Raw genomic sequence first — 26603 nt, forward strand, 5'->3', positions numbered from 1 at the left:
AAAACACTTAGAACTTCCTAGAACTGTTAACTCTTGCTTTGAAAGGAAAAATGACTTAAATCCCTCATGGCAGCTGAATCGATGGAGCAAGATTAGATATTCCTGCTTGTAAGCAAACAGGTTATTGTAATGGGAAATGAGGATTTATAAAGGTAATTCGTGTCTGTTCTCTGGCTTGGGAGCTTCAGCCAGGTCCCACCAAGCTCCTGAGGGCAGGAGAACAGAAATGGCATAATGCTGGAGGTGCTTCAGTGCAGTGGGTGCTCTGACTGGTCACTGCTCGCAATCTCATACTTAGGGGTGCTTTGTTATTTGTGGTTAATCCAGATGGTTATGGCCTGAGAACAGAGAAATGGAAGAAGGGCTGAGAACTGGCTGCTTTGTGAATATAAAGAATCAAAAATCAGTGACTTGAGCAATGTAACTGGGCACAAAGGAAGCACCTGAAAGGATGGAAAGGATACTAGAATGTCTCACAAAGCACAGGAGACTGATAAAGCAGTATTGAGTTTTTCAGCATGTTGTACGAAATAAAAGACCTGCATCTAACACAAAAGTTAAAAAATGCCTAGAAAAGGGTTTCTAGGGTGACTGATTTGAATAGTGCAGAAGGTAAAGCTCAGTAGGGACTGGTTGTGCTGGTGCCTCTGGGGTTACACACAGGATGATCAGCATAGGTGTTGGAGTGCAACAACACAGAGGTCCGGTGGTTTTTCATGAGCTGCTTTAATAGTGGGTAATTTCTTATTCAGATCTCAAAACTATCAGGGGAGCTCACAGAATCCCAACCTGGTTTGGGTTGGAAGGGACCTTAAAGCTCCTCCAGCTCCAACCCCTGCCACGGGCAGGGACCCCTTCCACTGGAGCAGCTTGCTCCAAGCCCCTGTTTCCAACCTGGCCTTGAGCACTGCCAGGGATGGGGCAGCCACAGCTTCTCTGGGCACCCTGTGCCAGCGCCTCAGCACCCTCACTCACAGGGAAGAGCTTCTGCCTGTGATCTTTCTCCATTCAATCCCATCGCTTCGGGAGCGACTCGGCTGAGCCCGGGCTGCGCTGGGTGAGTCCTCAGCGCTCGGCAGAGCCAGAGAACAGAGGAAAAGCGCGTTCGTGGCACACGCGGAGCGCCCGGAGCTGCGCCCCGCGCTCGGGAGCGACTCAGCTTCAGCGGGGCCGGGGGAGGCAGGGAGGGACCCCCGGGTCAGTGCCGGTACCGCCGCGGGTGACAGGGGCACGGCGCTGGAGCCGCCCGGGGGCAGCAGAGGCCGCAGAGCGGCTGGAGCAGCTGGGACCGGTCGGGACCCCGCTTCCCGTCCCGTCCGGTCCCGTTCCCGCTGCGGGGCACGGCCGGGGCAGACCCCTCCGGGGCTCTCAGCGCTCCCCCCCAACCCCGCGGCTGAGGGGCCGGGGCCGGGGCCGGGGCCGGGGCCGCTGCCTCCCCTCCGGGACGGGGCGGGTCGGGACGCGCCGCCCGCCTCTGCCCCCCCCCCCCCCCCGCCTTATAACGCTGCTGCCGCGCCCGAGCGCCGCCCGCCGCCGCCATGGGCCGGCTGCTCCGCGCCCCGCCGCTGCCGAGCGCGCCGGGATGAGCGGCTGGCGGCAGTGCCAGGGCGGCCACAACGGCTCCGAGCCCGGCGCCATGCGGCAGCGCGGCAACGGCACGGGGCGGGCGGCGGCGGAGGGCTGCAGCGGCGTGTCCGTGGCGTTCCCGCTCACCATGATGATCACGGGCATCGTGGGCAACGCGCTGGCCATGCTGCTGGTGTCCCGCAGCTACCGCGCCAAGGAGAGCCGGCGCAAGCGGTCCTTCCTGCTGTGCATCGGCTCCCTGGCGCTCACCGACCTGCTGGGGCAGCTGCTCACCAGCCCCATCGTCATCTCCGTGTACCTGTCCAACCGCGCCTGGCACGCCATCGACCCCTCGGGCCACCTCTGCGCCTTCTTCGGCTTCAGCATGACCGTGTTCGGCCTCTGCCCGCTCTTCATCGCCAGCGCCATGGCCGTGGAGAGGACGCTGGCCATCCGCGCGCCGCACTGGTATGCCAGCCACATGAAGACGCGGGTGACCAAGGCGGTGCTGCTCAGCATCTGGCTGGCCGTGTTCGCCTTCGCCCTCCTGCCCATCGCCGGCCTGGGCCACTACACGCTGCAATGGCCCGGCACGTGGTGCTTCATCAGCACCGGTGACAGCCAGCTCACCGGCAGCCTCTTCTTCGCCTCCACCTTCGCCGTGCTGGGGCTCCTGTCCCTCGTGGTGACCGTGGTCTGCAACCTGGCCACCATCGAGGCCTTGGTGTCTCGCTGTCGGACCAAAGCAACCGCGGCGCGCTCCAGCAAGCAGTGGGGACGGATCGCCATGGAGACACTGATCCAGCTCCTGGGGATCATGTGTGTCCTCTCGGCCTGCTGGTCACCGCTGCTGGTAGGTCACCGTGTCACCCGACGTGGGGTAACCACAGGACTCCTCCATCCCTTGGGGCAGGGGGGCTCCGAGAGCCAGGGCAGGGTGTGGGGCAGCAGTGGTTCGTGTTCCCCATGGGCGGTATAGATGTCCTCTGAGGAAAGAAAGTGGGGACAGGGCTGGGAGGACAGGGTGCCCGGAGGAGCTGTGGCTGCCCCATCCCTGGCAGTGCTCAAGGCCAGGTTGGACACAGGGCTTGGAGCAAGCTGCTCCAGTGGAAGGGGTCCCTGCCCATGGCAGGGGTTGGAGCTGGATGAGCTTTAGGGTCCCTTCAACACAAGCCGTGATTCTGTGATTCTGCGCTCCCAGCAAAAGCTTTCTATGATTTTTTTTATTTACTTCCAACTTGTAACAAAACTTCAGTGCTTTGTGAGCAAAGGCTTGGCTTGTGGCTTTGTGGTCGCCTTCTGGCTTGCAGCCCATTGCTCGCTGTATCCCCTTTACAGCAGCATTCTGGGCTTCTTGCTTGTGTTCTGAAGTACCCTTGCGCTGCTTTCCACCATTCTGTTACTCCTCACTTCATGACCTTTCTTTCAGAAAGAAATCACGCTGTTAGCAGAGAGTATGACTTGTTGAAAGTTGTGCTTGCAATCCATGAGCAGGCAGGGGCTGAAGCAAGCTGCAGTGATTTTGAAGTTACGTGTACTTCATGGCTAGAGAAGGAGTTTCCTCCTTGTGCACAAAGAAATGGAGCTCTCATAAATGTGGCTGTGAGGAGAGGGGATGATAAAGGTGGCGGCGAATGGGAATGAAGTAAAAACAGAAAACAATTTTAGTAATGTTATCCTTGTAAATTAATTCAAATGCCATCAAATCTCCAAAGCACCCCTGCCCCAAAGCAAGTCACAGGCTGAGAGTTAACTTCTAGAGATCATTAACAGCTTGTGACGAAGGTAAAACACGAAACCACAACGAAAGTCTAGTGAGGACTTGAGAGCAAAGAGCGGTGTTCTGCTCCTCACAGCCCAAGGAGCGTTAGGTTTGGGAAGTTAAAGCAGGAGCCGGCCCTGTCACCATCGCAGCCTCTCCGTGCATGGGGCAGCCGTGGTCCCAGGCACCTTGGCTCGCTGGTAACACTGCAGGGCACGTCCTGCTGACCGCAGTCAGCTCCCACGGGGACACCCCAGGATTTCTGTGTTTCACAGCAGTTAACCGTTGCATGCTTCCCTGTCATTAAACGGATTAACAGATCAGGAGGTATTTAGTAAGTGAAGGAAGGTTTTCGCCTCTCAGCCCTTCTTTTGTACTGTTTCCATCGGGATGCGGTTCTGACTCCGCACTGGGGCAGCAGGATCCACGCTGCTCCCTGAGGTTTTAACCAGCCTTGTAGCGTGGAGAGCAAACCCCTGCGGTGCGGCACACTGTTTCCCTTCCTTCAGAGCCTGAGCGCTCATCAAACTCAGTGCGGATGCAGGGATCCCTCTTGGTGCTTCCCTTTCCGCGGCATCCTTGCAGGTTTAACTGAAGTCAAAAGGATGGAGCTGCCCTGGCGCTGCTGAATGGATCTGGGGAGGTGTTAATGGGAGGTGTTAATGTAGCGGAGCCCAGGTCGGAGCCTGCTGTAAACAACCCTGACCCCTCGCTTCGGGAGCGGGTGAGAGGGAGCAGGATACTTGGAGCGGTGGAAGGGAACGGGTTCCCTGGGGAGGAGCCCGACTCCCGAGTCAAAGGCAGGGGGGGCAAGGAGATAGCGGCGGTCAGCACCTTGGTGGCGGTGGGGAGGCCTTGCTGCCCCTCCGGGTGACACAGCCTAGTCCCGGGTGAGCCTCCCCGTGCGGCTGCACCCACCCTGCCCCGCGGAGCTCTGCAGAACCCCTCTGCTCAGCGAGTGCTCCGGGCTCCGCGCTCCCAAAGCTGCGGGAGCGGTTCCACGCGTGCTGCGGCTTCTCCTGTACCACTGCGAAGTAAGAGCTGGGGGTAAGAGGCATGTTTGCAGGAGCGACCATGGAGTAACGCGGGTGCGGTTTCAGTGGAAGCCAGATTGAGGAACTCATTTGACCTCTAAATAGCGGAATCAGGTAGCAGTTGTAAGAAATCTAGTTGAAACGGGAATCCAGAGGTTTAGAGGTTTTCAGAGATTTTTTTGTGTTTTTTTGTTTGTTTGTTTGTTTGGGTTTTTTTTAGGTATCTGAGTTTTACAACTGAGAATTGGCGGATTTTGACAACTTTTACAATTAAACGATGCCCTTTTACACAGACACTGTTTTTAGACTTGACCTGTTGATGCAAATGACAAAATCAAATGTGATTTAACAGAAAAGTGACACTTCTGATGATAGTGGCTGTGCTCTAAATGAAGCCTTCTGCCTTGGTTCATACTGGGTTTGGTAGCAGACAGGGAATGCCAGTGTGATCTCCTTCTGTTGTGTGCTCAGGATCTTACTTGAATTGTGCCTGGAGAACCTGGGAGAACACTTAAATTTATGATCCTGCTTTATCGGAACTGATTTGCAGTTTGTGTTAATCTTGTGTTTCTTTTGATGCTCAGCTGTGGAGTGTAACCGTTGAACTAAACTGTCAGCACATTGCACTGGGTCTGAGGGGAGGAGAAGAGGCTGTTCCTTGGTTGCACAGAAACACCAGGGCAGCACAAACTCTCACAATGATTCTTTCAGAGCTACAGGCTCAAAATTATTCACTTGAAGTTGTTTCAAGGGTAGTTAAAGCCAAAGTGCTGAGGTTTTCTGCTGCTTTTCCTATTAAAATGCTTGTATTTAAAATAAATTAAATACAGGAATTAAAAAACTTCTCCTTTACAGGTATCTTTATTAAAAACATGTTATTTTGTAGTATTTTTAGAGGTGTAAAACATAGTTCTGGAAAGCACCTTCACTTAGAACAAAAGACTGGAATCACTGAGCTGCTATTGTATGAGTCGGGAGCTGTTCCCACTAATGCTGCTCTTCCCCGTTTCAGAACTGCCCCAGAGTACTGATCCTTTCTGTTTGGCCAAAAGACTGGAGAAAAGGGAAAAGAAGGGAACCCGTGTCCACGCTGGGCAGGGGGAAGTTCTCCTGCAGGCGCCCAAAGCAGGGTTTGTAACAGCATTTGGGCTGCTTGAGCTGAAATCCTCCATCCTGCCTCAGCTCCAGCACACACAGAAGAAGGAGTCCTAAAAATACGAGACAGAATTACCACTCTGATTTTGACCCAGGGTGTTCATGCTTGAACCAGGATAGTACATGTTGTACCGTGTTTGAACCAGGGTGTTCATGTTGTACCATGCTTGAACCAGGATAGTACATGTTGCATGATGTTTGAACCAGGGTGGTACATGTACCATGCTTGAACCAGGATAGTACATGTTGTACCGTGTTTGAGCCAGGGTGTTCATGTTGTACCACGCTTGAACCAGGATAGTACATGTACCGTGTTTGAACCAGGGTGTTCATGTTGTACCACGCTTGAACCAGGATAGTACATGTACCGTGTTTGAACCAGGGTGTTCATGTTGTACCATGCTTGAACCAGGATAGTACATGTACCGTGTTTGAACCAGGGTGTTCATGTTGTACCACGCTTGAACCAGGATAGTACATGTACCGTGTTTGAACCAGGGTGTTCATGTTGTACCACGCTTGAACCAGGATAGTACATGTACCGTGTTTGAACCAGGGTGTTCATGTTGTACCACGCTTGAACCAGGATAGTACATGTACCGTGTTTGAACCAGGGTGTTCATGTTGTACCACGCTTGAACCAGGATAGTACATGTACCGTGTTTGAACCAGGGTGTTCATGTTGTACCACGCTTGAACCAGGATAGTACATGTACCGTGTTTGAACCAGGGTGTTCATGTTGTACCATGCTTGAACCAGGATAGTACATGTTGTACTGTGTTTGAACCAGGGTGTTCATGTTGTACCATGCTTGAACCAGGATAGTACATGTTGTACCGTGTTTGAACCAGGGTGTTCATGTTGTACCACGCTTGAACCAGGATAGTACATGTACCGTGTTTGAACCAGGGTGTTCATGTTGTACCATGCTTGAACCAGGATAGTACATGTTGCACCATGTTTGAACGAGGGTGGTACATGTACCATGCTTGAACCAGGATAGTATATGTTGCACCGTGTTTGAACGAGGGTGGTAGGTGTTGTAGCATGTTTGAACTAGGGTCGTACATGTAGGTGTTGCTAGTCAGTACAGGGACAAATCACACCCCCTCCATCGTGGCTTTCCATGATTCACTCTGTTCGTGTTTCATCAGGAGGATCCTCTTCTACAGCTCGTTGCTTTATGTGCGAGAGAATGAATGATTTAAGCAACAGCTTATGGCTGATAAGCGAGGAGAAGCAGTGTAAGGGGGTGAATCCTCCTGTCTTCATGATGCATAGAAAAAGTTTGGGGTTTTGGAAGCTATCTCAAGAAAAGGTTGTGCAGTCTGGGGCCAGGAATTTCCCATCAGGTTGCAGGAGCTACTCAGCTCCTGCTTGGCTGAAAAATAAGCATCTGCAAGCACATCAGCTGCTTCAGTCTCCATCCTTTACTGCAGAAGCTTCCAACATAGTTTGTAAAACTACAGGAATGTATTGGAAAGCTTTTGTCTCCCCCTTCTAACTGCAGTGGAAATCCATTGCAGGCTCTTTGCTGTGTAATGATGACCTGCCTGGAAGTCCCTGAGGTCATGCAGGCTGCCCATGGGAACTGGAGCTAATGCCGATACGGCACAGGGATGGTTCCTGTGAATGGTTGGTTCAGGTTGGTTTATGTCTATGCAACAACCTGGAGATTCCAACTTCATTCAGAGCACTGTAAAGATGTCTGAAAGAGCACACCCTGTGTTTGGCTGTAGGTTTGAAATCAGAGCAGTGGAGGTTTGGTGGTGGTGGAACCCTACGCGCAGTGATGCAGGACAGTTTTATCTAACTGAATAAATCCAATTATCAGCTTTCTTCATTTTGAGCCAGAATTTTTACTGGCATAGATTGTGTAGTTCCAGTGGCTTCATTCCACCTGATGTTCCTCCACCTTTTGCAGTCATAATTCATTTAGAAGGCCAGTGCAGGCCCTGATAAACAACCTCTAAGGATATCAAACAAATAGAATTTCCAGTAGAGCAATTGCTGGGCCTACTGATATTCCAGTAAAGGAATATTATTAATAATAATAAGCCCAAAATAAGCGTCAGTTGTCTGCTTGGGAAATATATTTTATTAGCCTGATATTTCTGTAGCCCCATGGGTTCACTAACAAAAGGACATGACAGCAAGGGCTGCAAAACAAGGGTCACTGCAGAGGTCCCAAAGGAAGAGCTGGGAGAAAGGGACCTGAATACTGGGAATGATGAACATGGTGTGGTTTCCCTGGATGCAGTGGGTTCACACAATACCAGTACCCTCTCCATGGCACTGTGATGCTGCAGTCCCCACTGAGGTGGGCTGTGCTGGATGCTAGACTGGTGGGCATGGGAGGTGGATGATGCCTGCAGTGTAGATCGAGCTGTGACAGTGACAGTGACAACAGGGCCAGCAGCAGCACCCTGAACAGCTGTAAGTGGCAGGGAAGTGGTAGGGTTGTGGTTGTATGGGCCCGGTGCACAAGGGGCTGTTTGGTGTGATCTGTCCCTGTATCTTCCCGTACTTTCCAAAAGCTCTACCAGTGGTTACTGATTTGCATTTGCATTTAAATTAAATGCAATCCTGAGCTGCTTCTATTTCCAGAAACACAAAGGGTTCTAGCTTGCTGCCCCAGCTGCCCTGCCCTACAGACCCAGCTCAGGCTTTCCAGGGTCAACACAGGGTTATTGATCTGGTACCCAGAGTACCCCTTTGAATGGAAACCCCTCCCCCGTGGCCTCTCCTCCTGGGCACTCTTGTGCAGGGTGTCCCAGTTCCTGGGGACAGCAGCGCTCCAGATGTGACCTTTCGGGTGACACTGCAGTGCAGTGCGAAGGCAGCCTTCTGTGGGAAAGCCTTGCGGGGGTCACTCGGCCTGGGGTGCTGCTGGGGTGGGTTCTCCTGGTCCTTTCGGAAGGAGGAAGTCTAGAAGTTGACAGGACTGTGAATACGTGATCGCAAGTCTCATCCCGCAGGCTCTTCCCTGCTTGTTCAGCACTGCCGGCAGTTCATTAGTGTATGTACCGCTGACCTTGGCAAAGACACCCAATTAGATGTGCATCGGCACCACTGAGCAGGGTTATCCGTCTCCATGAGGATTTCCAGGCTGTACAATCAGGAGAGGTCTTCAAGTCATGGCCAAAGAAGCTGTGGCTGCCCCATCCCTGGCAGTGCTCAAGGCCAGGTTGGACACAGGGGCTTGGAGCAAGCTGCTCCAGTGGAAGGGGTCCCTGCCTGTGGCAGGGGCTGGAGCTGGATGGGATTTAAGGTCCCTTCCAAGCCAAACCAGGCTGGGATTCTGTGGTTCTATGCCCAGAAGAGATTTGCAAGCAAGAAAAGGACCTGTTCAGGAGAAGCGAGGTGTTCAGTAGCCAACCTTGGAGCACAGAGTGCAGCACAGTTCCTATCCCACCTTCCCAAGTGCCAGGTCACTCCACACAGCCACGCTTAGGACCTGGTACCCAGCAAGAAGCCCCACTCGTATTACCTGCCGTACGTCATGAAACAGGCTCCATCCTGGCATCAGCTCTGCATTTTGCCTTCCTCTAAAGCACCCCAGAGCTTCCTCCTGCATCACAGCACAGGAATTTCCCGTTGTACAGCCAACAACCGTGTTGTTTTGGCAGCAGGTTGCCTGCTCAGAAGATATTCCTGTGTTTATGGGCTTCTGGGAAAAACACTGCAATACAAAATCTAATGTAACTTATCTTAGAGGAGCAAGTAAAAGCTCTAAAGTGATATATTTTGAAGCAGCTGGATTTGGTACAGAAAGCTCAGGAGAAAACTCCAGAAAACGGATACCGATGATTACATTTACCTGACATGTATCAGGATGTGATTCCTATTTCCCATGTTGTATATTAGTGCAAGAGCATCACACCACCAATCTGGTGAGCTCTAGCACCAGCTTTAAGAAACAACCAAGCAAGAAACATCTCTTTGTTTTCACATGAATAGGCAGGAGCCTAATACCAAAGCCAGTGCTCCCGTGGCTGGAGCCCTGCGCTGGAGATCCCAGGCTGGTCCGCTCTGGTTTGGGTTGAAGGGACCTTAAAGCTCCTCCAGTTCCAGGCAGGGACCCCTTCCACTGGAGCAGCTTGCTGCAAGCCCCTGTGTCCAACCTGGCCTTGAGCACTGCCAGGGATGGGGCAGCCACAGCTTCTCTGGGCACCCTGTGCCAGCGCCTCAGCACCCTCACAGGGAAGAGCTTCTGCCTAAGAGCTCAGCTCAGTCTCCCCTCGGGCAGGTTCAAGCCATTCCCTTTGGCCTGTCCCTTCAGGCCCTTGTCCCAAGCCCCTCTCCAAGTTTCTTGTCAGCCCCTTTGGTGACACTTTGAAATATGAGTGATAAAATTACCTTGAAGTGTAGACTGTGGGGTAAAAGCATGAACTGAAGCTGCCTCCTCTTTGTTTTTCCTGAATAAATGAATGACATTTGCTGACCTGTGCTTACATTCTGACATGTGCCATCCACATAACGCCCATGGCAGGACCCCACAGCCCTGTGCTGCGTAACTGGAATGGTAAATGAAGATGCTGCCGTGCTCAATGGAGTTTCATCCCCCAAAAATCGACCTGTGTGTGGCTTTTGGCTGCCAGGCCAGAGCTGGATCATGCTGTGAGCTGTGGGAGCCCTCAGCTATGGAAACTTCTTGTGTGAAGCATCTTACAGTGTAAACAGTGTCTCTCAGCCATGCCACTGCGGATGCTGTGGGAAACATTCCTAAATATATCCCTCTGTTCACTGGGGGAGCTGAATGGAGGGAGGAAGGAGGAAATAGATACAGGTCAGGTTGACACAAAGCACAGTCTGTGGCTTTCAACAAAAGGAAAAGGTTTTTGCCGTTGACTTAAAACACTTTCTTGATTCCTACCCCCAAAACACCCTCAGTAACCCTTTCCTTCTAGTTTGGCTGAGCTTATATGCAGAATAAGTTATCTTAAAATCAAATGGTGAAATTTAGAAGTCATAGAATCAAACAGCTTTAAAATAAATGAAGACCATTTTGTATTTTAAATTCTTTTTCCTTACTGTTAATATCATCATTTTGAAGAGCTCGTCTCATCGTGTATTATTCAGCTGTTCCGTGTATTTGCGATATCTGATCATGATAACATCATGGAATCATGGAATGCTTAGGGTTGGAAAATGAGGACCTTTAAGTCAATTTGCAAGGTCAGCAGTTTCCCTCTGTAGGCAAGGCCATCTCGAGCCTCTTGGACACACAGGCTGTGTCACAAGCAGGGAGCAGCATGTGCTGCCTGTGGTTAGCATGAGGTCAGTAAATAAAGCTGAGTGATGCTGAAAGGTTCCATGCTTATCACTCATTTTACACACGCAAACTCAGTGCTCTCTCCATGCTTATGTGCTCTGATGAGGGAGGAAAAACATTTATTGACAGGGTTCTACCTGCAGCCCTGACCCAGCTCTGGGGCAGCAGCACAAGAGGCACATGGAGCTGTTGGAGCGAGTGCAGAGGAGGCCATGGAGATGCTGCGAGGGCTGGAGCAGCTCTGCTCTGGAGCCAGGCTGAGAGAGCTGGGCTGGGGCAGCCTGGAGAAGAGAAGGCTCCTGAAGGGGAGACCTGAGAGCAGCTCCAGTGCATAAAGGGGCTGCAGGAAAGCTGGAGAGGGGCTTGGGACACAGAATAGAGAGATGGGATAAGGAGTAACAGCTCCAACTGGAAGAGGGAAGAATTAGATGGGATCTTGGGATGAAGTTCTTCCCCATGAGGGTGGTGGGACACTGGAGGGGGTTGAATGGAGAAGCTGTGGCTGCCCCATCCCTGGCAGTGCTCAAGGCCAGGTTGGACACAGGCGTTTGGAGCAAGCTGCTCCAGTGGAAGGGGTCCCTGCCCATGGCAGGGGGCTGGAACTGGATGAGCTTTAAGGTCCCTTCCAACACTCACCAGGCTGGGATTCTATTGATTCTGTGATTTTACCTTCCTGGATATCTGCATGTAGTGATTCACAGACTCTTAACAGATACCTCTTTTCCCCCTGGATTTCCTCAGATAACGATGCTGAAGATGATCTTCAGCCACACATCGTTTGAGCACTGCAAGGGATTCTCCAGTGAAGCTCAAAGCTCAGAACTGCACAAGGAATGCAATTTCTTCCTGACCGCCGTGCGTTTGGCGTCCCTCAACCAGATACTGGATCCGTGGGTTTACCTGCTGCTCCGAAAGATCCTGCTCCAGAAGTTCTGCCAAGCAGCCAACGCTGTCTCCAAGTGCTCCAACAACGAGTTCAAGGAGAGGTCCATCACCTTGACAGAGGAGATCCGACGGACAGCGGCCTGAAGGAACAGCCCCTTGGCGTGGAAGCTGCTTTTGCCAACGAGTCATTTTAAATCTTACTGTGAAGTGGGGTGTCTGTAACTCGTCAGCATCGTGTAAATAGCTCAAAGTGCAGTTACGGAGTGGACCTCCAGTGCCAAACAATTATTTATCCAGCGTGCCAGGAATTCACAAATGCAGGAAGGAATTGGGTTGGTTTCTGCATTCTCTTGTTATTGTCGTTCAGAACTGAGCTGCAGAACGTGGCATTTTGTCTGCCTAAAAGAGAGTTTGGAGGGAATTCTATTGCATTAAGGTAGAAAAAAATGGGTTTTCTATCGGGGACACTTGGAACAGATTCAACAGATTAAATTACCAAACGGACCCACTGCTATATATATTTTAATGCTAAGATAATCTACTTCAGAGTTTCCCTTTTTCCTTCTTTTTTTCTGGAGGGACAAGGGGAGAAAGAGGTCAAATAGAGAGGAATGGAAGGAAAACAAAATTAGGAGGCTTTATTTGGGTTTCAGTGCCTTAGAGCTGAAAAGGCTGTGTTGTACCAGTGATGGTGCATCATTTTCTGTCAAGAGCTAAGGTAGCATGGATTTGTCCTGATAAAAACTCATTCTGCGTGGATGCCAAAGTGAGCTCACTTGCTGAGGAGGGTGAAGCACTGGGACGAGCAGCCCGAGTGGGAATCTGTGGTTGTTTTATTCTAATAGGAGCCTGGGAACTGCCCAGGCTTAGCCAGAATTGCTGTTTGCAAAGCACGCTATAAACCCACTCTGAGCAGATGGAGAGAGCGATAAACAGGTTGTAAGAGACAGTAAATGTTCTGCCTGTAGATTAATGGTGAAGGTTTACAAAGCCAAAAGTGCTGCTCTCAGATTTATTTGGAAATGCACGTGCCCAAGGATAAAATGAACATCACGTGAATTTTAAGGAATGGGGGTGCCACTCAAAACATCCTCATAACTAACATGACCTACAACGTGGACAAAATAGTGCCCAAATAGTACCCAAAACAGTTTATTTCTTCTTTCTTACAAGAAACTAAATCTGAGAGCTATGGCAGCTTGGAAATTGTTAACTGAAGCAGACTGGAAGAGGTGGGTTGGGGTGGGTGCATTCATCACATCTTTCCCCAAGTCACTTTTGGCCTTTATTCGAAAACTGAGTTCCAGTCCATCTGTGTCACATCTGAAGTTCGTATTTTAAAGAGCACCATTTTTATCTCGTTTTCCTCACCCTTTTGCAGATGACAGCCTCTAACATCTCCTCTTTCATGGCCTCTTGGGTGAAATTAGATTCCAATAGCATGAAATATATCATATTGTTTTACATTGTATACTATGTGCCATATAGTGTCGAATTCAGGGGCCTTACAGGCAAATATAATCCTGCATCTGGTGGGAATTTCTTGCACAGAACCTTTGTATTTACTTCTCTTCCATTGGTTATAAAGTGACTCCTCAGCAGAGGAACTGGCTCTCACTGTTCTTGTTCTGCCACCGCCTTGTCTAATCCCTCACCTACAGAAGTCTGATTTTCTCTGGGTGGCATTTGAGTGTGCCCCACAAGCTAATAACATCTTACTTTAATCCAAGAGCCAGCCTAAACCCACAGAGGCACTTGGCAGTGCTGGGGAACGGGTGGACTTGGTGATCTTAAAGATCTTTTCCAACCTGGTTGATTCCCTGATTCTTTGTCAAGGCATTTCCAAGCAACAGCAGCACTTGTAGAACATATCTGGGATCCTGGGAGGGTGAAGTCCAGTGAGGAGGAGAGGATCGACCCCTTCCACAGCTCTTTAGAGCAGCAAGATGAGAGCTCTGGGTTTCCTGCCCATGGTCAATCACACACATCGCACCGAGGGAGCAGCTCAGCCATGGCATCGCCTGAAGTCGTCAGAGAGAAGGCACCCTCCAGAGCAGCAGCACATGGGGTCCTCTCTCCAGCATCAGGGGGGTCTCACTTCAGTTCACTTCATGTTGTTACACCATGCTTTTTTTAGTGAAAAAGGACACTTACACGGCAAAAAGGCAGTTCTGTCCTCGTGGGGGTGGTATAATGAAAAAACTACTTTTAACTACCAGAAATTGAGAGAATGCCTGGTTTTGATTTGTTTACAGAGGAGTTTGAGCACTATTTGCCAGCCATGGGATGTGGCTGGAGAACGCACTTTTAAAACTGGCTTCAGAGAGCCCCAGTGTCAATGAAAGCTGTTGTTTCCATTTACTGTCTGGGTGGGAAGGTGTATTTTTGTTGCACTTCTTTAAAGATGCCTTTCTAAAACTGGTTGTGATGTGTTGTCCTTCCGTCAAAGGTGTTATGGGAGCTGTGGTGTGGAGAAACACGATTCTGAGATCATTGTTTGCCTTAAAAACAAGCCTGTTTGTGTACCAAATCCATGTGTGTTGTATCCGTCAGAATAAAAGTTCAGTGGGGTAACCAGTCTGTTTCCTCGATGGCTCTTGCAGGGACTTGGGGGCAGAACCGCATTGAAGAGCTTGTGCTCTGCTGGAGCTGCAGGTGGGGGGGACATGAAGCTCCTGAAGTTCCATCCCCCTGCCTTTAGGCACACAGCAGAGGGGCAGGATCCCCTCCCTGAGCTGCTGCTCACGCTCGGGGGGTGCACCCAGCACAGGGGGGGTCTGGGCTCAAGCGCACACTGAGGGAGTGCCATGGGGGGCTTCTCCTCACCCAGCACCCCAAGTCCTTCTCCTCAGGGCTGCTCCATCTGGTCTCCCCCAGCCTGGGGATTGCCCTGACCCAGGGACAGGGCCTTGCACTTGGCCTGGTTGTGCTCCATCAGGTTCACAAGGTCCCAGCTCTCCAGTCTGTGCAGGTCCCTCCAGATCCCCTCCCTTCCCTCCAGCCTGTTGGTCCCATCACACAGCTCGGTGTGGTCATGCAAAGCATTATTTAGTAACAGGCCTTTCCAATAACCAGTGTTTCACAAAGCACTGCTGCTGGTAGAATCCAGTAGGATCTGACAGCTTAGCACAGGTCAGCTCTTATCTGCACCATCTCCACTAACATCCTTCATCAGGATGGGAAAATCCAACCCACCACAACAGAATTCAGTGTGCTGCTCCAATAAGCTGGTAAAATATCACCGTGTGTTTCTGCCAAGGTAAATGACCTCCAGAGGAGAAACAGCAAAAGATCATACACAGTTTAGCCTGATTCCAAATGTCCTGCTTGTTTCCTTACTGCTCAATGGATTCAGAGTCCATTTAGAGTCTCACCCCAGAGAAACAGCCACTTGCTAATACAGAGGGAAGATACCCAGTGAAGCTCATCTTCCCAACTACAACTTTTCATGGCTGTTTTCCTGCAGGGATATCCTCCTGGAGGAAGGGGAATAAAGGAAGTGTCCCATGGGCAGGTGCTCCATGGCAGAAACCTGGTTTTGGTATCAACTTCTCCTGCAGCTGGGCAGAGCCTGAGCCAGCGGGTGCAGGAGTTAATGTCAACAGTGCCCAGCTGATGGAAACCTTGAAGCAGGTGCTCTGCAGCTGATAACATCAAAAGCAGTTTCATTTACAGTTTCCCAGCCCACGTGATGCTGCAGAACTGGAAACCCCATCACTTCATTGTTACCTGATAGTGAGCGCGTGTGAGCAGCTGACCATCAGCAGTGCCTGCTGCATTGAGGTCTTTCACTTGTGGGGACCAGAAGGGAGCATGAATAACTCCATCTGTGGGTGCTTTGACATGAAAAGGGACCCTCTTGGTACCAAAGAGACCAAATCCAAATTAGGGATGGAACATCTCTTGTGAGACTCCCAAAGAGCTGTCCCACAGAGTGGCACCGAGCACAGTGGTTGGGCTGTGGTCACTTTGCAGAGACACACATTGCATGCTCCATCTGTGCTCAGTGCTCAAGGCCAGGTTGGACACAGGGGCTTGGAGCAAGCTGCTCCAGTGGAAGGGGTCCCTGCCCATGGCAGGGGTTGGAGCTGGAGGAGCTTTAAGGTCCCGACCAGCCCAAACCATTCCATGATGCTATGAAACCCAGGCTCACCCTTGCTGCAGCTCCGCTCCCAGCCCAAGTCCCACGCACAGCGGCAGAAACAGCTCTCAGCCCAGGCTCCACAGAACACCTAATTTTAGGTTTCTCCTTTATTGGTTAATTTGATCTGAGTTAAACAAAACCCACGATCACAACAAAGGAACTGTGCTAAAGGGAAAACGCAGAGTTAAGAGAGCGCTGAAGGCTATGACACGGGCGAGGTGGAACCACAAAAAGCAAATCTATTTTACCATGAACACCAGGAAGAGCAGCAGCCAACAGGTCTGGCTGCTCAGAGACAGCAGAGAGCTCCCACTCTGAGGGTCAGCGCTTGTTTCAGCTGCACAGGAGCTCTGGTGGGATGTGAGCAGTGTTTCACAGGCTCAGGTTCCCTCGATGAAGGAAGAGCTCATCCTGAGCACAGCCCCACCACCACTGGTACCCTGTGAGCCCTGGGGAAGTTGCTGGTGGTTTTCCATGTGCTTCCTCCACTCACAGCTCACCCTGGGTCTCTGCAGAGCCAGAACTGGTGCTTGGGCTCATGGAGGGCACATCCCAGGTTGTTTAACGGATCATAGAAGTATGGAATCATTGAATCACAAAGTGGGTTGGGTTGGAAAGGACTTCAATATCATTCAGTTCCAACCGCCTTCCATGGACAGGGACCCCTTCCACTGGATCCCCCAGTACATTTAAGGAAACCAAATGCAATGGCTGTGAATGAGTATTTTCAGCACACAGCTGTGGCACGTTACCAACACAGTGACAAAGGCCAGAGAAAACAGTGTTCAAATGAATGTGGGCTGCTGGGTCATCAGAGGCACCAAGAAAGTGGCCGTAGGGCTCAGCTGGTCCTTGTCGGAAGTGGGAACATCTGCCTGCCCACAGGTGAGATGCTGTGTGTTTGATGGAGTGGTTTAGATCACACCAAGGCAGGAAAAGGTTGGGATCAGGGATGTTACCTGCAGGAGCTGCACACCCAAGCTGCACACCACTTTCCATGAAGGACTGAGGTGTTCTTCCATCTCGCAGTGATCCCTCAATCCCCCAAGTCCCCAGTGTCCAGGACATTCCCCAGCTCCCTCCAGCAGTGCCAGGCTTCAGCAGACCCTGGATCTGGCCCTGGTTGATGGTGAATACATCAAATTCCCCTTTGTTTCATGCATCTGTGCATTACTATCTGCACCGTACAGACACACTAGTGTGTTCCCACACACTTGTTCCCATCTAATCCCAATGACAAACCTAGCCAGCTTTCATGGAGCAGCTTCTTCCATGCTCAGGTACTTGGTGAAGAAGCTCCCTGGACCCAGCAGGAGCTTCTTGGGATGGCCAAGGTGATTCCCACCACAGCAAGAGCTGGTGCGACTGCGTTATATGGGCATGAGTTCAGACCTCCCAGCTCCCACAAGGAGGGAGGAATGACATCTGCAGCCAAAGGGAGAAAGAGCCATCTCTCAGCTGCCTGCGAGCACCCAGGAATCCTCAAGGACTTTCAAGTGAGCAATAACCCAGACTTGCCTCATGGAACAGAAGCTTGCAATCCACAAGCTATTTGGGCCCAGCAAGTTGGGTCTGGTGGATCTTTTCCAGGGGTGATGGGACCGAAAAGGTATTTACAGGCTGAGTCCTGCAGATCACCACTATTTATGGGACAGGAGTCTCCGTGTAGCTCACTGGCAGTAATGTTCCTGACATTCCTACCCTGAGATGCCCGGCTGAGCCCCGGCTCCTTTCTGTGCATTATTAATCTGCAGCCATCTCACTTGGGAACAACAGGTTATAAATTAACTGGCTCCTACTTTTATGGTTTCCCAGGGTTTTCTCCTCGGAAGCCCGGGCACTGCAGTGAGCTCCTATGGGGGTTGTGCTGGAAAGGGACACAGCTTGTCCTGCCCACCTCCATTGAGCTCTGGTTTCTCTCTGAGCATTTCGGGTGTTTCAAGGATGAAGTCAAAGGAGAATCAATCCCGAGTTCCCCCAGGCTTGTCCCTGCTGGTGGCGGCGTCAAGCATGGAGCAGCCTCAGCGGCCCCAGTGCTGGTGAAGGATGCGCAGAGATTCGGCCCTCACTTCAGCCCACTGCAGAGCATAAAGAACCACTTTGAACACACACCATGTGAAACATGCTGAAATGCGTTTTGTTACAGACAACCTATTTATATTTTGGGCCTCTTTGTTTTGATAATAAATTGTGGCAAAGGAAAGAAGCCCCAGTTATTATGACTTGCTGTAAACACACTGATTTAACAAACCCTGCCCGCCCTTCAGCACACAGGCTGTTTGCACTGAGGGGAGCCACAGTTATTACACCATCCATTAGGAGAAATAAATGTGGCATTTACAAAAGCTCTTGGGCTGGCAGATGGAAGGAAGCATCCGCCCTGCTTTGGAGTGACTTTATAGTGTGAAGACATAATCCCCAACAACTTGTGGTTTATGGGACAGGTTGGAGTCAGTCGGATTGTGCCTGATGTATTTGCCAGTCGCTGGCTGTTGATGTGAACAGGCTTTAAAGGACAAATACAAGGACATGCCTAGGAACCCTTTGCCCACATTTGGGCAAGGTTTTGTCCCATCCTGGGACAAAGCTAGGGGGAGGTTGTAGCCTGTCTCATGCAACATGCAAACACCACAAGGGAGAACTGGTTCCTGTTCTCAAGATCAAGAGATCTTGAACCTTTAAATGCTGCGCCATAAAGTATTTAGAACTAAAGGAGCATTTGCAATGTTAACAACTTTTATGGTTCATAAATGTCACAGGGCAAGGCAGCACCAACTCTCCATAGGGCTTCTCATTTAGCAGGATGAAGTGTGACAAGGTTCAGTGGCTCCAGACTAAAGCCAGATGGTTTCACTTTGCACATTGGGTGCTGTGCACTGAAAACAGTGGCTGTGGCCTTAGAATAAAGCCACAAGAGGGGACAGTCTCTGCATCAATTCATGGCTTCTCCCAGATGGGGCAGGCAGAGCCTCTGGTACTGCATTGTCCAGGCCCTCGCACTAAACCACCTCCTTGCCCATTTTGGTCTCCAAAAGCTGATCATTTCTCTGTTAAATCTGTGCTGTCACTTGCACCTGGTGAAGAGGGGGAGAGTCACCAAGGTACAGACACGGGACGTGTCAAAACACTCTGGAAACAGATGTTTTAGTATGGGATAATCAGTTCCCCCCCTTCCCATCCCTTCCATGCCTCTGCTCTTGGTTATTTGAAGGCTCTTGAAAGGCAGGTGAGAGGAGGTTACAGGCTGCAGGTTACTGTTCTCTCCAACCCTTGTTGGCCATCCCTGCCATCGGTCATCTCCTGAGCCAGCACACACGAGGGAGCCCGGTCACTTCCACCGTGCCAGTGAGGAACTGCAGCAGGAGACATTCAGTGACGATGTTTTATCCAAACCATAATAACAAAATGATCTCTCTTTGCTGAAGAATGTCCTTTTCCTTTGGCCGGTGCCTGGCTGCAGCAGCAGTGGGTGCTCAGCCAAGCGTCACAGGCAGAGCAGTGATAAAGCCGCCTGGGAGGTTAAACCCCAGATACATTTACATCATGTAAGACAAGAACTGATTGTCCCATCTGCCCCATGCCAAGGCTGCGGTGTTCTTGCCAAAGGTGACAAGCAAGGACACGTACTCAGTGACTGCAGAAGGATGACGTGATGCTGGTGGTGCCCAGCCCTGAGGATGGGGAGCAAAAGCCTTTCCCCAGGAACACTAAATGAACCTCTGCAGGGTTCCTGCTGGACACAGGCTCTTTCCTGAACCCTCTGATGTGGACACCAGCCCCTGGTTCATCAACCTGAAGGCCAGGTCAGTCTCTACAGAGCCCAGCAGCACAAGTGCTGCATTACCATGGCATGTCTCCTTCCATGTCCACAGTACAGAGACGTCTTCCAGACAGCCTTGCAGCAACCTCCAAAGACACCTAAGAGTACAGACCCAGGTTATAGAATCATGGAGTGATGGAATCACAGAATGGTTTGAGTTAGAACCGTCCCACGGCTCAAAATCCCGGAGAAGTACACCTGAGTTTATGGAATGCCTTGCAACCAGACAGGGAGGTCTGCAGGAGCCGATCCATCAGAAGTCACTAGATCTCTGCCAGGCTGCAATATGACAGTGTTTCACCCAATGGAAAAAAGCATTTTTCATTTTAAAGTGGCCATTCCCAAGGCCCATAACCTGATCAGAAATTCAACAAAGGGAATACTGTGGTTGCCTTTGGGAAGTTCCATAAACTGAGTTTTATTGATTCTTTTCCTTATTAACTCTCTTGTTTCTACTGTATAATTAAAACACGGGTTTTGTCTGTGATGAATATCAATCTGTTCCAACTGATGAGCTTCTGACAGAGCAGCTCAGAAGACTGAGGGCAGCAATAGGTTGGATTTTGCTGCCCAGCCTGGGATATAAATCCACAGGAGTGAAGCCAAGGACATGAGATGACTCTTGACCAACGTAACCCAAAGCGATAACGCTGCAGCAGTAGCGTCCATCTGTCTGTGCCCCCACACAAACAAAGCTCCCATTTTCTGATGCCAGGGTTATCTTTCAAACTGCATCTGATAGCACACTTGCCCAGGAGATATTTTGGTAAATCCCTCAGAATTAAGTTATGGATGAGTCATTTCAATGCAAGTAAAGAAAAAGATAGGATCTGAGCTGCAAGGGCAGCACAGAGCTGAAATGTTCATCCCTTGACTACACCACATGGAATCATAGAACCCCAGACTGGTTTGGGCTGGAAGGAAGCTTAAAGCTCACCCAGTTCCAACCGCTGCCATGGGCAGGGACACCTTCCACTAGAGCAGGTTGCAGCCTTTGAGGTTGGAGAAATATCCCAGACCTTTTCAGAACCTTGATCTGCTCTAACAAACCTCAGCCCACAGAACCTCATCACAGCTGACCTGGGGCAAGGAGGTGCCCCAGCGTGAGGATGAACCACAGCCAGTGCAGGCAGAGGGGCCATTTGTGTTGTGACCACATCAACACCGACGTGCAGCACATACAGATACCATGAGGCAGTCCAAGCTGGCTGTGAAATGTGGTTTGTCCATCTTAAAAAACACATCAATGCCATGGGGGGCTTTGGAAACTGGTGCTTTGATGCATCGCTTGCTAATGTCCGTAACTGAAAACCTTTTTCCTGTTGTTTCCTATTAGAAGCCCACATTTAGGTGATCATCAGGTTGCGGCTCAGCTCTGTAAGTCACCTGATGTGATATCCTAAAGCATTTCCATGAACACTATCCAAAGTCCTCCCTCCGTTGGCTTTGTGAGGATCCCTGGGTGCTCCTAGTCCCTGCGGATGGGCAGCTCCAGCCAAGCCCATCCATGTCCCTGTGCCATGGGCACACTCACAAGATCCAGCCCAGGATCTGCAGCTGGTATTCTAAGACTCAGAAACCAGGATTCTGGTTTCCAAGAGCCTGGGTTTAATTGCTGGAGGCAATGGTCTGAGCATCACTGCCCTTGGCTCCTGTGCACTGCCTGCCAGGAGGCAACAGCTCCTGCTTCCAGGAGAACGCCAGCAGCCCGGGGCCCCGGAGCTGGGAACACAGGGGCATGGCTTAATGAGGCTGGGCACTAGCTGGCAAGCACTTAGGAGCATTTATCCCATGATAAGCAATTCAGTGGGGCAGCAATATTCAAACACTGGTGATCATACGCCCAGCTGCCCCTCCTCACCCTACCTGCAGCTCCCCAGCTGCAGCACCATCCCAGTGCACCACAAGATGTGTCCCTGAGCATCCCCAGTGCCAGACCCTGCAGCGGCTGCCTCATAGAATCCCAGAATCCCAGCCTGGTTTGGGTTGGAAGGGACCTCAAAGCTCCTCCAACTCCAACCCTTGCCACGGGCAGGGACCCCTTCCAGAAGTGTGGATTTAATTCCCTCTGTCCCCCACAGCCTGGTTTTGACACTTCATTTATGAGCTGGTCAGAAACCTAACGGCTGTGATCCGTTCACGCACATTCATTTTGGGGAAAACAAAACCAAAGAGGCTCTGGGTGCCAAGTGCTGCAGGAGCTCTGTTTGTCTCCTCCACATCCTTTCCCTTGCTTTGAAGTCACAGAACCACCACAGCGGGCTTTGCTCCATCCCCCTCATACATATTGACACAGCAGAATTATCTAAGTTGCTGGAAATGAGTTGTTAGAGCTGCTATGTCAATAAATTAGTCTGATTACAGTAACAGTGTTGAAGTTAATAATTCAGCTGATATTTTACTGGCCAACCCAATCATGGCCTGTTATCGACGGGTTTATTTAGTCTCCGGTCTCAGGTACAGGTCCCTTTCACACTAAGCATCTCAAACCAAATTATAGGGTCATGTTGTGCCCTTCCTGCTTTTAGAGCTCCGGCTCCCTCTCCTCTGCTCTGCTCTGTCAGCAGGTTTGCTTTTGCAATAAAACAATATTGCTGTTGGATGTAGAACTATTTTCAGAGGAGGTGCATGCATTTCAGAGTGATGCTGCTCCGAAATGACCCCATGAGCATCATCCTGACTCACCAGCCTTGGGGCTGGACCCATCCCTGCAGATAGCACATTGGTGCTGATAAGTGAAGGACACCGGTACTGTGAAGTCCTGCTGTGCCCAGGGCTTTCTGCTGCACAGGGACGCGGTGTCAGGGTCACCGTGGCTGGGCAGACCTGACACCAGTGTCCCCAGTGACCCTGCTGGGATGGGAACTAGCGTGGAGCTGATTGAGGGCAGTGCAAAGTGGGTGCGGTGGGGCAGGAAAAGCCGCCTCTTTCTTTGCATTCTTCACCCCAAATCAGGTACAAATCGCAGGGGGCCCTGTGTAAAGCGCTCAGTGGCTCGGCAGCGATACCGGATGGTGTCTGCACCCTCTGTGTGCAATCTGACCCCCGGAACGCTCCACAGAGCAAAGGCAAAGGCTAGGGCAGCTCGGTCCATGCGGGACCGCGGCCGCTGCGCTGAGCGCCCGCACCGCACCCCCTGCACCGCCGGCAGGGACCGGCCCGGAGCTCGCAGCGGCAGCGCCGGCAGGAAGGGGTCCGGATGGGACCTGCCCGAGGGGCTGGAGGCTGCTCCTGGGCACAGACCTGCGCGGCACCGCTTGGGTGAGGGCTCACAGGGCTCTTTACGGGGACGCTGCCTGTGTCGGGTGCAGGGGCGCACCCAGGATGGGTCTGGGTCCCCCGCAGCAGCCCAGCAGCCCTGGCTCACCCCAATGGGTACCCTTGCCATGAGTGCTTTAATCTGAGTTTCCTGCTGGAGCGAAAGGCCATGGAACCACCTGGGCCTGAATTATCTTTGATTTGCAGAGCCACAGAACCCCAGCCTGGTTTGTGTTGGAAGGGACCTTAAAGCTCCTCCAGCTCCAACCCCTGCCACGGGCAGGGACCCCTTCCACTGGAGCAGCTTGCTCCAAGCCCCTGTGTCCAACCTGGCCTTGAGCACTGCCAGGGATGGGGCAGCCACAGCTTCTCTGGGCACCCTGTGCCAGTGCCTCAGCACCCTCACAGGGAAGAGCTTCTGCCTAAGAGCTCAGCTCAGTCTCCCCTCGGGCAGGTTCAAGCCATTCCCCTTGGCCTGTCCCTACAGGCCCTTGTCCCAAGCCCCTCTCCAGCTTTCCTGCAGCCCCTTTAGGCACTGGAGCTGCTCTCAGGTCTCCCCTTCAGGAGCCTTCTCTTCTCCAGGCTGCCCCAGCCCAGCTCTCTCAGCCTGGCTCCAGAGCAGAGCTGCTCCAGCCCTCGCAGCATCTCCATGGCCTCCTCTGCACTCGCTCCAACAGCTCCACGTCCCTCTTGTGCTGCTGCCCCAGAGCTGGATCAGGGCTGCAGGGGGGTTCCCCAGAGCACAGCAGAGGGGCAGGATCCCCTCCCTGAGCTGCTGCTCACGCTCTGGGGGTGCAGCCCAGGACACCCTGCAAGGTAATTCTCAAATGAAATCCCTTGCACTTCCATCTGATCCTGAGCTCCCAAAATGAAAAGCCATTTGTGTAAGTGGCCTCTGTCTGACACACTGCAGCAGAGCGATGGAGGGGCAACGGTAATGAGTTCCCAGCAATCCTGATAAATATATAGGGAAAGCCAGCACCGGTGTCCCACTGAGCCCCCAGATCCAGGAGCTGCACAATCCTTGTGGCTGACCTGGGCGCTCCCGCTGATCCCCAGATCTGCAGGAATAGAGCTTTGGAGCCATAAAGCCATTAGGATTTCCAAGGAAACTCTCTGGTCCATAAAACCCAAAAGCAAACTGTTTGCTTATGTACCTCCTGAAGCAGAGACCGGGTTTACCCCTCATTTGCTGCAGTCCTGAGCCTACAGGAACCAGGTGTTTTATTGCCCTTGTGCAGTCTGCAAAGTGAAGCTGGGGTCACTGTGGGGCGCTGAGACCCAGCAGAGCCCTGGGCTAGCACTGGAGTGTGGGCACTGGCAGGTTCAAGCCATTCCCCTTGGCCTGTCCCTACAGGCCCTTGTCCAAAGCCCCCCTCCAGGCTTCTTGTAGCCCCTTTAGGTCCTGGCATGGCCAGGGTCTGCTGAGGATGGGCAAAGCTTTCCTCCCTGGAAAAGTGCCTGGGTTCAAAGGAGGCTTTTTGTAACTTAGTGAATAGAAATGTGTTGGAGTGAGCCCTGAAAGCTGCAGTGCTGGTGAAACCAGGATGCACTCTGAGGTGTAGCATACAAACAGATGGTGTGATGGAGATGATGCACATGATTCTGTGCTATCGATAAACAGAGAGCCAAATTCCCCCCCTTTTTATGCAGAACATAAACAAATCGCTTCAATTAGCATAGAAAACAAAATGAATGTGTTGGTTTCACCTCACCATCTCCAGTTGGAGCAGACCAGCTCATCTGTGGCTGCAGCGCGCCAGGCTGGTGGGAGTCATCCAGGCTGTACCCCTGGCATATGAACACATTTCAGCTCTATGCCCTTGTAAGAACTTCAGATTCCTCAATGCCTCTCCCGGGCACTGTGCAGCCCTGCACAGGCTCAGTTTGCTGTCCCTGTGCCACCTATTCCAGTGCCATGGGTGCACTGGCAGCTCTTTACAGTCACTGGCAGGGATTCGAGCAGGTCTGGGAACCAAGCCTGTCCCAGCTCCAGCACAGCCCCGGAGCTGGCGGGACCTGCACAGCCCTTGGAAGCTCAACTGACAAAGCACACATTGAGAAAGGCCGTGGCACCCGGCCGTGCTTTCCTGCTCACCCAAACAAGCGGGGCTTGGGCAAGCGCGACGCTGGGATTTCACACCCCGGCTGCAGCAGACGGGGGTACGGGGGGGACGCGGCGCAGGCTCCCTGCAGACATTCCCCATCCGCCTTCCCGATACCGGCTCTCCCGAGGCTCACCCTGGCTTTGCACCAGGCACAACCTTGCCCAGGCTGGAGCCTGCCGGCGCCTCTGCAGTCGGCAGGAAGGGAGGTGAGAGTGCAGGAGAGGGGGTGCCAAGGGCCGGGGTGCCAAGGGCAGGGGTGCCAAGGGCAGGGGTGCCAAGGGCAGGGGTGCCAAGGGCCGGGGTGCCAAGGGCAGGGGTGCCAAGATGCATTGTGCCACAGCAGGTTTGTCCATGGCTTGCCATCGAGTCTGTCACTGTCAGCACATGGTCACCGCCCAGCAGCCAGGGCTTTATTCCCAAAGCACTTCAGTTTATCCATGCAAAGTTTGGAGCTGATTTCACTATGTGTTGTACACAGTCAGACAGATGGAAATGCAGTCCCACTGTTTTTCTCCCTTTTCTGTATTCAGCAGCCACTGCCTGCAGGCAGATCAGGCACCAATAGATCCTGCCTGAAGCCATCCATGTCCCAGTTCTCTGCTCTGAAAGTGAACTTTGTGTTTATATCCACTGCCAGAAGCTTTTGAGGCTTATTCTGCTGGTGGCTTAGGGGGTACAGGTGATGTGTGGGAGATGGTTCAGGCCTGTCAGCATGGTCAGATCCAATGCAGCTGGAAGAACATCCTCTGTGTGTCATTCATGGACACTGCTGGGCACAGTGAAGCTTGTTTTGGATCCAGGTGTTTGCCAGCAATCCTTTCTCTCCTTCCTCATTGGGACACAGCGTGACTTGGGCAATGCTCCTAGGGGATCTGTGCTGGAACACTGGAGACGTTTCCCAATGCAGCCTGGCAGGGTCCATGGGATGCTGCTTGTGTAATGAGAGGGAGATCTTTAATCACCATCCCATGGAGGACCCGGCAGAGGTCAGAGCGGGGCTTTGCTCCTGCAGACATCCCCTGCACATGAGCTGGTGAGCGGGGGGACAAGGGGGGACCCGGGATCTGTTACTGTGCCTGGCAGTAGCAGGACCTCGCATCCCCATCCTGCATTCCCTCTGCCTGCAGGGCAGGGAGCACGGCTCGGCTGTGGGAGTGGAGGGCAGGAGCAGCTTTGTGCCACCCAGCAATGCCCCAGCAGCCATAAACCCACGGGGTCCGGCTCACTGGTGCTTTGGGTTCATTATTTCCTGTTTAAAAGGGCTCTCCTTCTAGAAAGTTGCTGCTATATGGCAGAGGGGGTGAAAAAATATTGAATAAAAGTATGAATGGGGAGAGAACTTTGAAAACTACCTGGGTACATTGGAAGTTCGGATCTCTATTGAGCACTGAGCAAGGCAGCGCTTTCTGCAAGGAAAGGGAAAGCCAGCAACTGAGGCAGAGGCAGCAGCCCCCCGTCAGCACTGCGGGGAGCGATGGGAGCATCTGAAGCACAGTGCAGGGGCTGTGGGAATTGTCAGGGGAGAAGAAGTTCACCAAGGAACTGCATGTGGGGATCAGCTGTGTAGGACTCATTCTGGGCATCCTTACTGCATT

The 26603-nt window shown here is 52.0% G+C and overlaps 2 protein-coding genes across 2 annotated transcripts in view; one reads left to right on the forward strand and one right to left on the reverse strand.

Annotated features, from left to right (window-relative positions):
• LRRC7 (leucine rich repeat containing 7) overlaps positions 1-26603 on the reverse strand; it is a 402104-nt gene that overhangs the window by 81383 nt on the left and 294118 nt on the right. The gene's annotated exons all lie outside the window — the stretch shown is intronic.
• Positions 1525-14256, forward strand: PTGER3 (prostaglandin E receptor 3). Its single transcript, XM_061366400.1, has 2 exons — positions 1525-2419; positions 11535-14256. The coding sequence occupies exons 1-2, from the start codon at positions 1583-1585 to the stop codon at positions 11820-11822; spliced, it is 1125 nt and encodes a 374-aa protein (XP_061222384.1). The 5' UTR covers positions 1525-1582; the 3' UTR covers positions 11823-14256.

This window comes from Neopsephotus bourkii, unplaced genomic scaffold (assembly GCF_033783945.1).
Source record: "Neopsephotus bourkii isolate Nb327-2 ecotype Australia unplaced genomic scaffold, CSIRO-AGI_Nbou_v1 NB_1331, whole genome shotgun sequence".
NCBI classification, from domain to species: Eukaryota; Metazoa; Chordata; class Aves; order Psittaciformes; family Psittacidae; genus Neopsephotus; species Neopsephotus bourkii.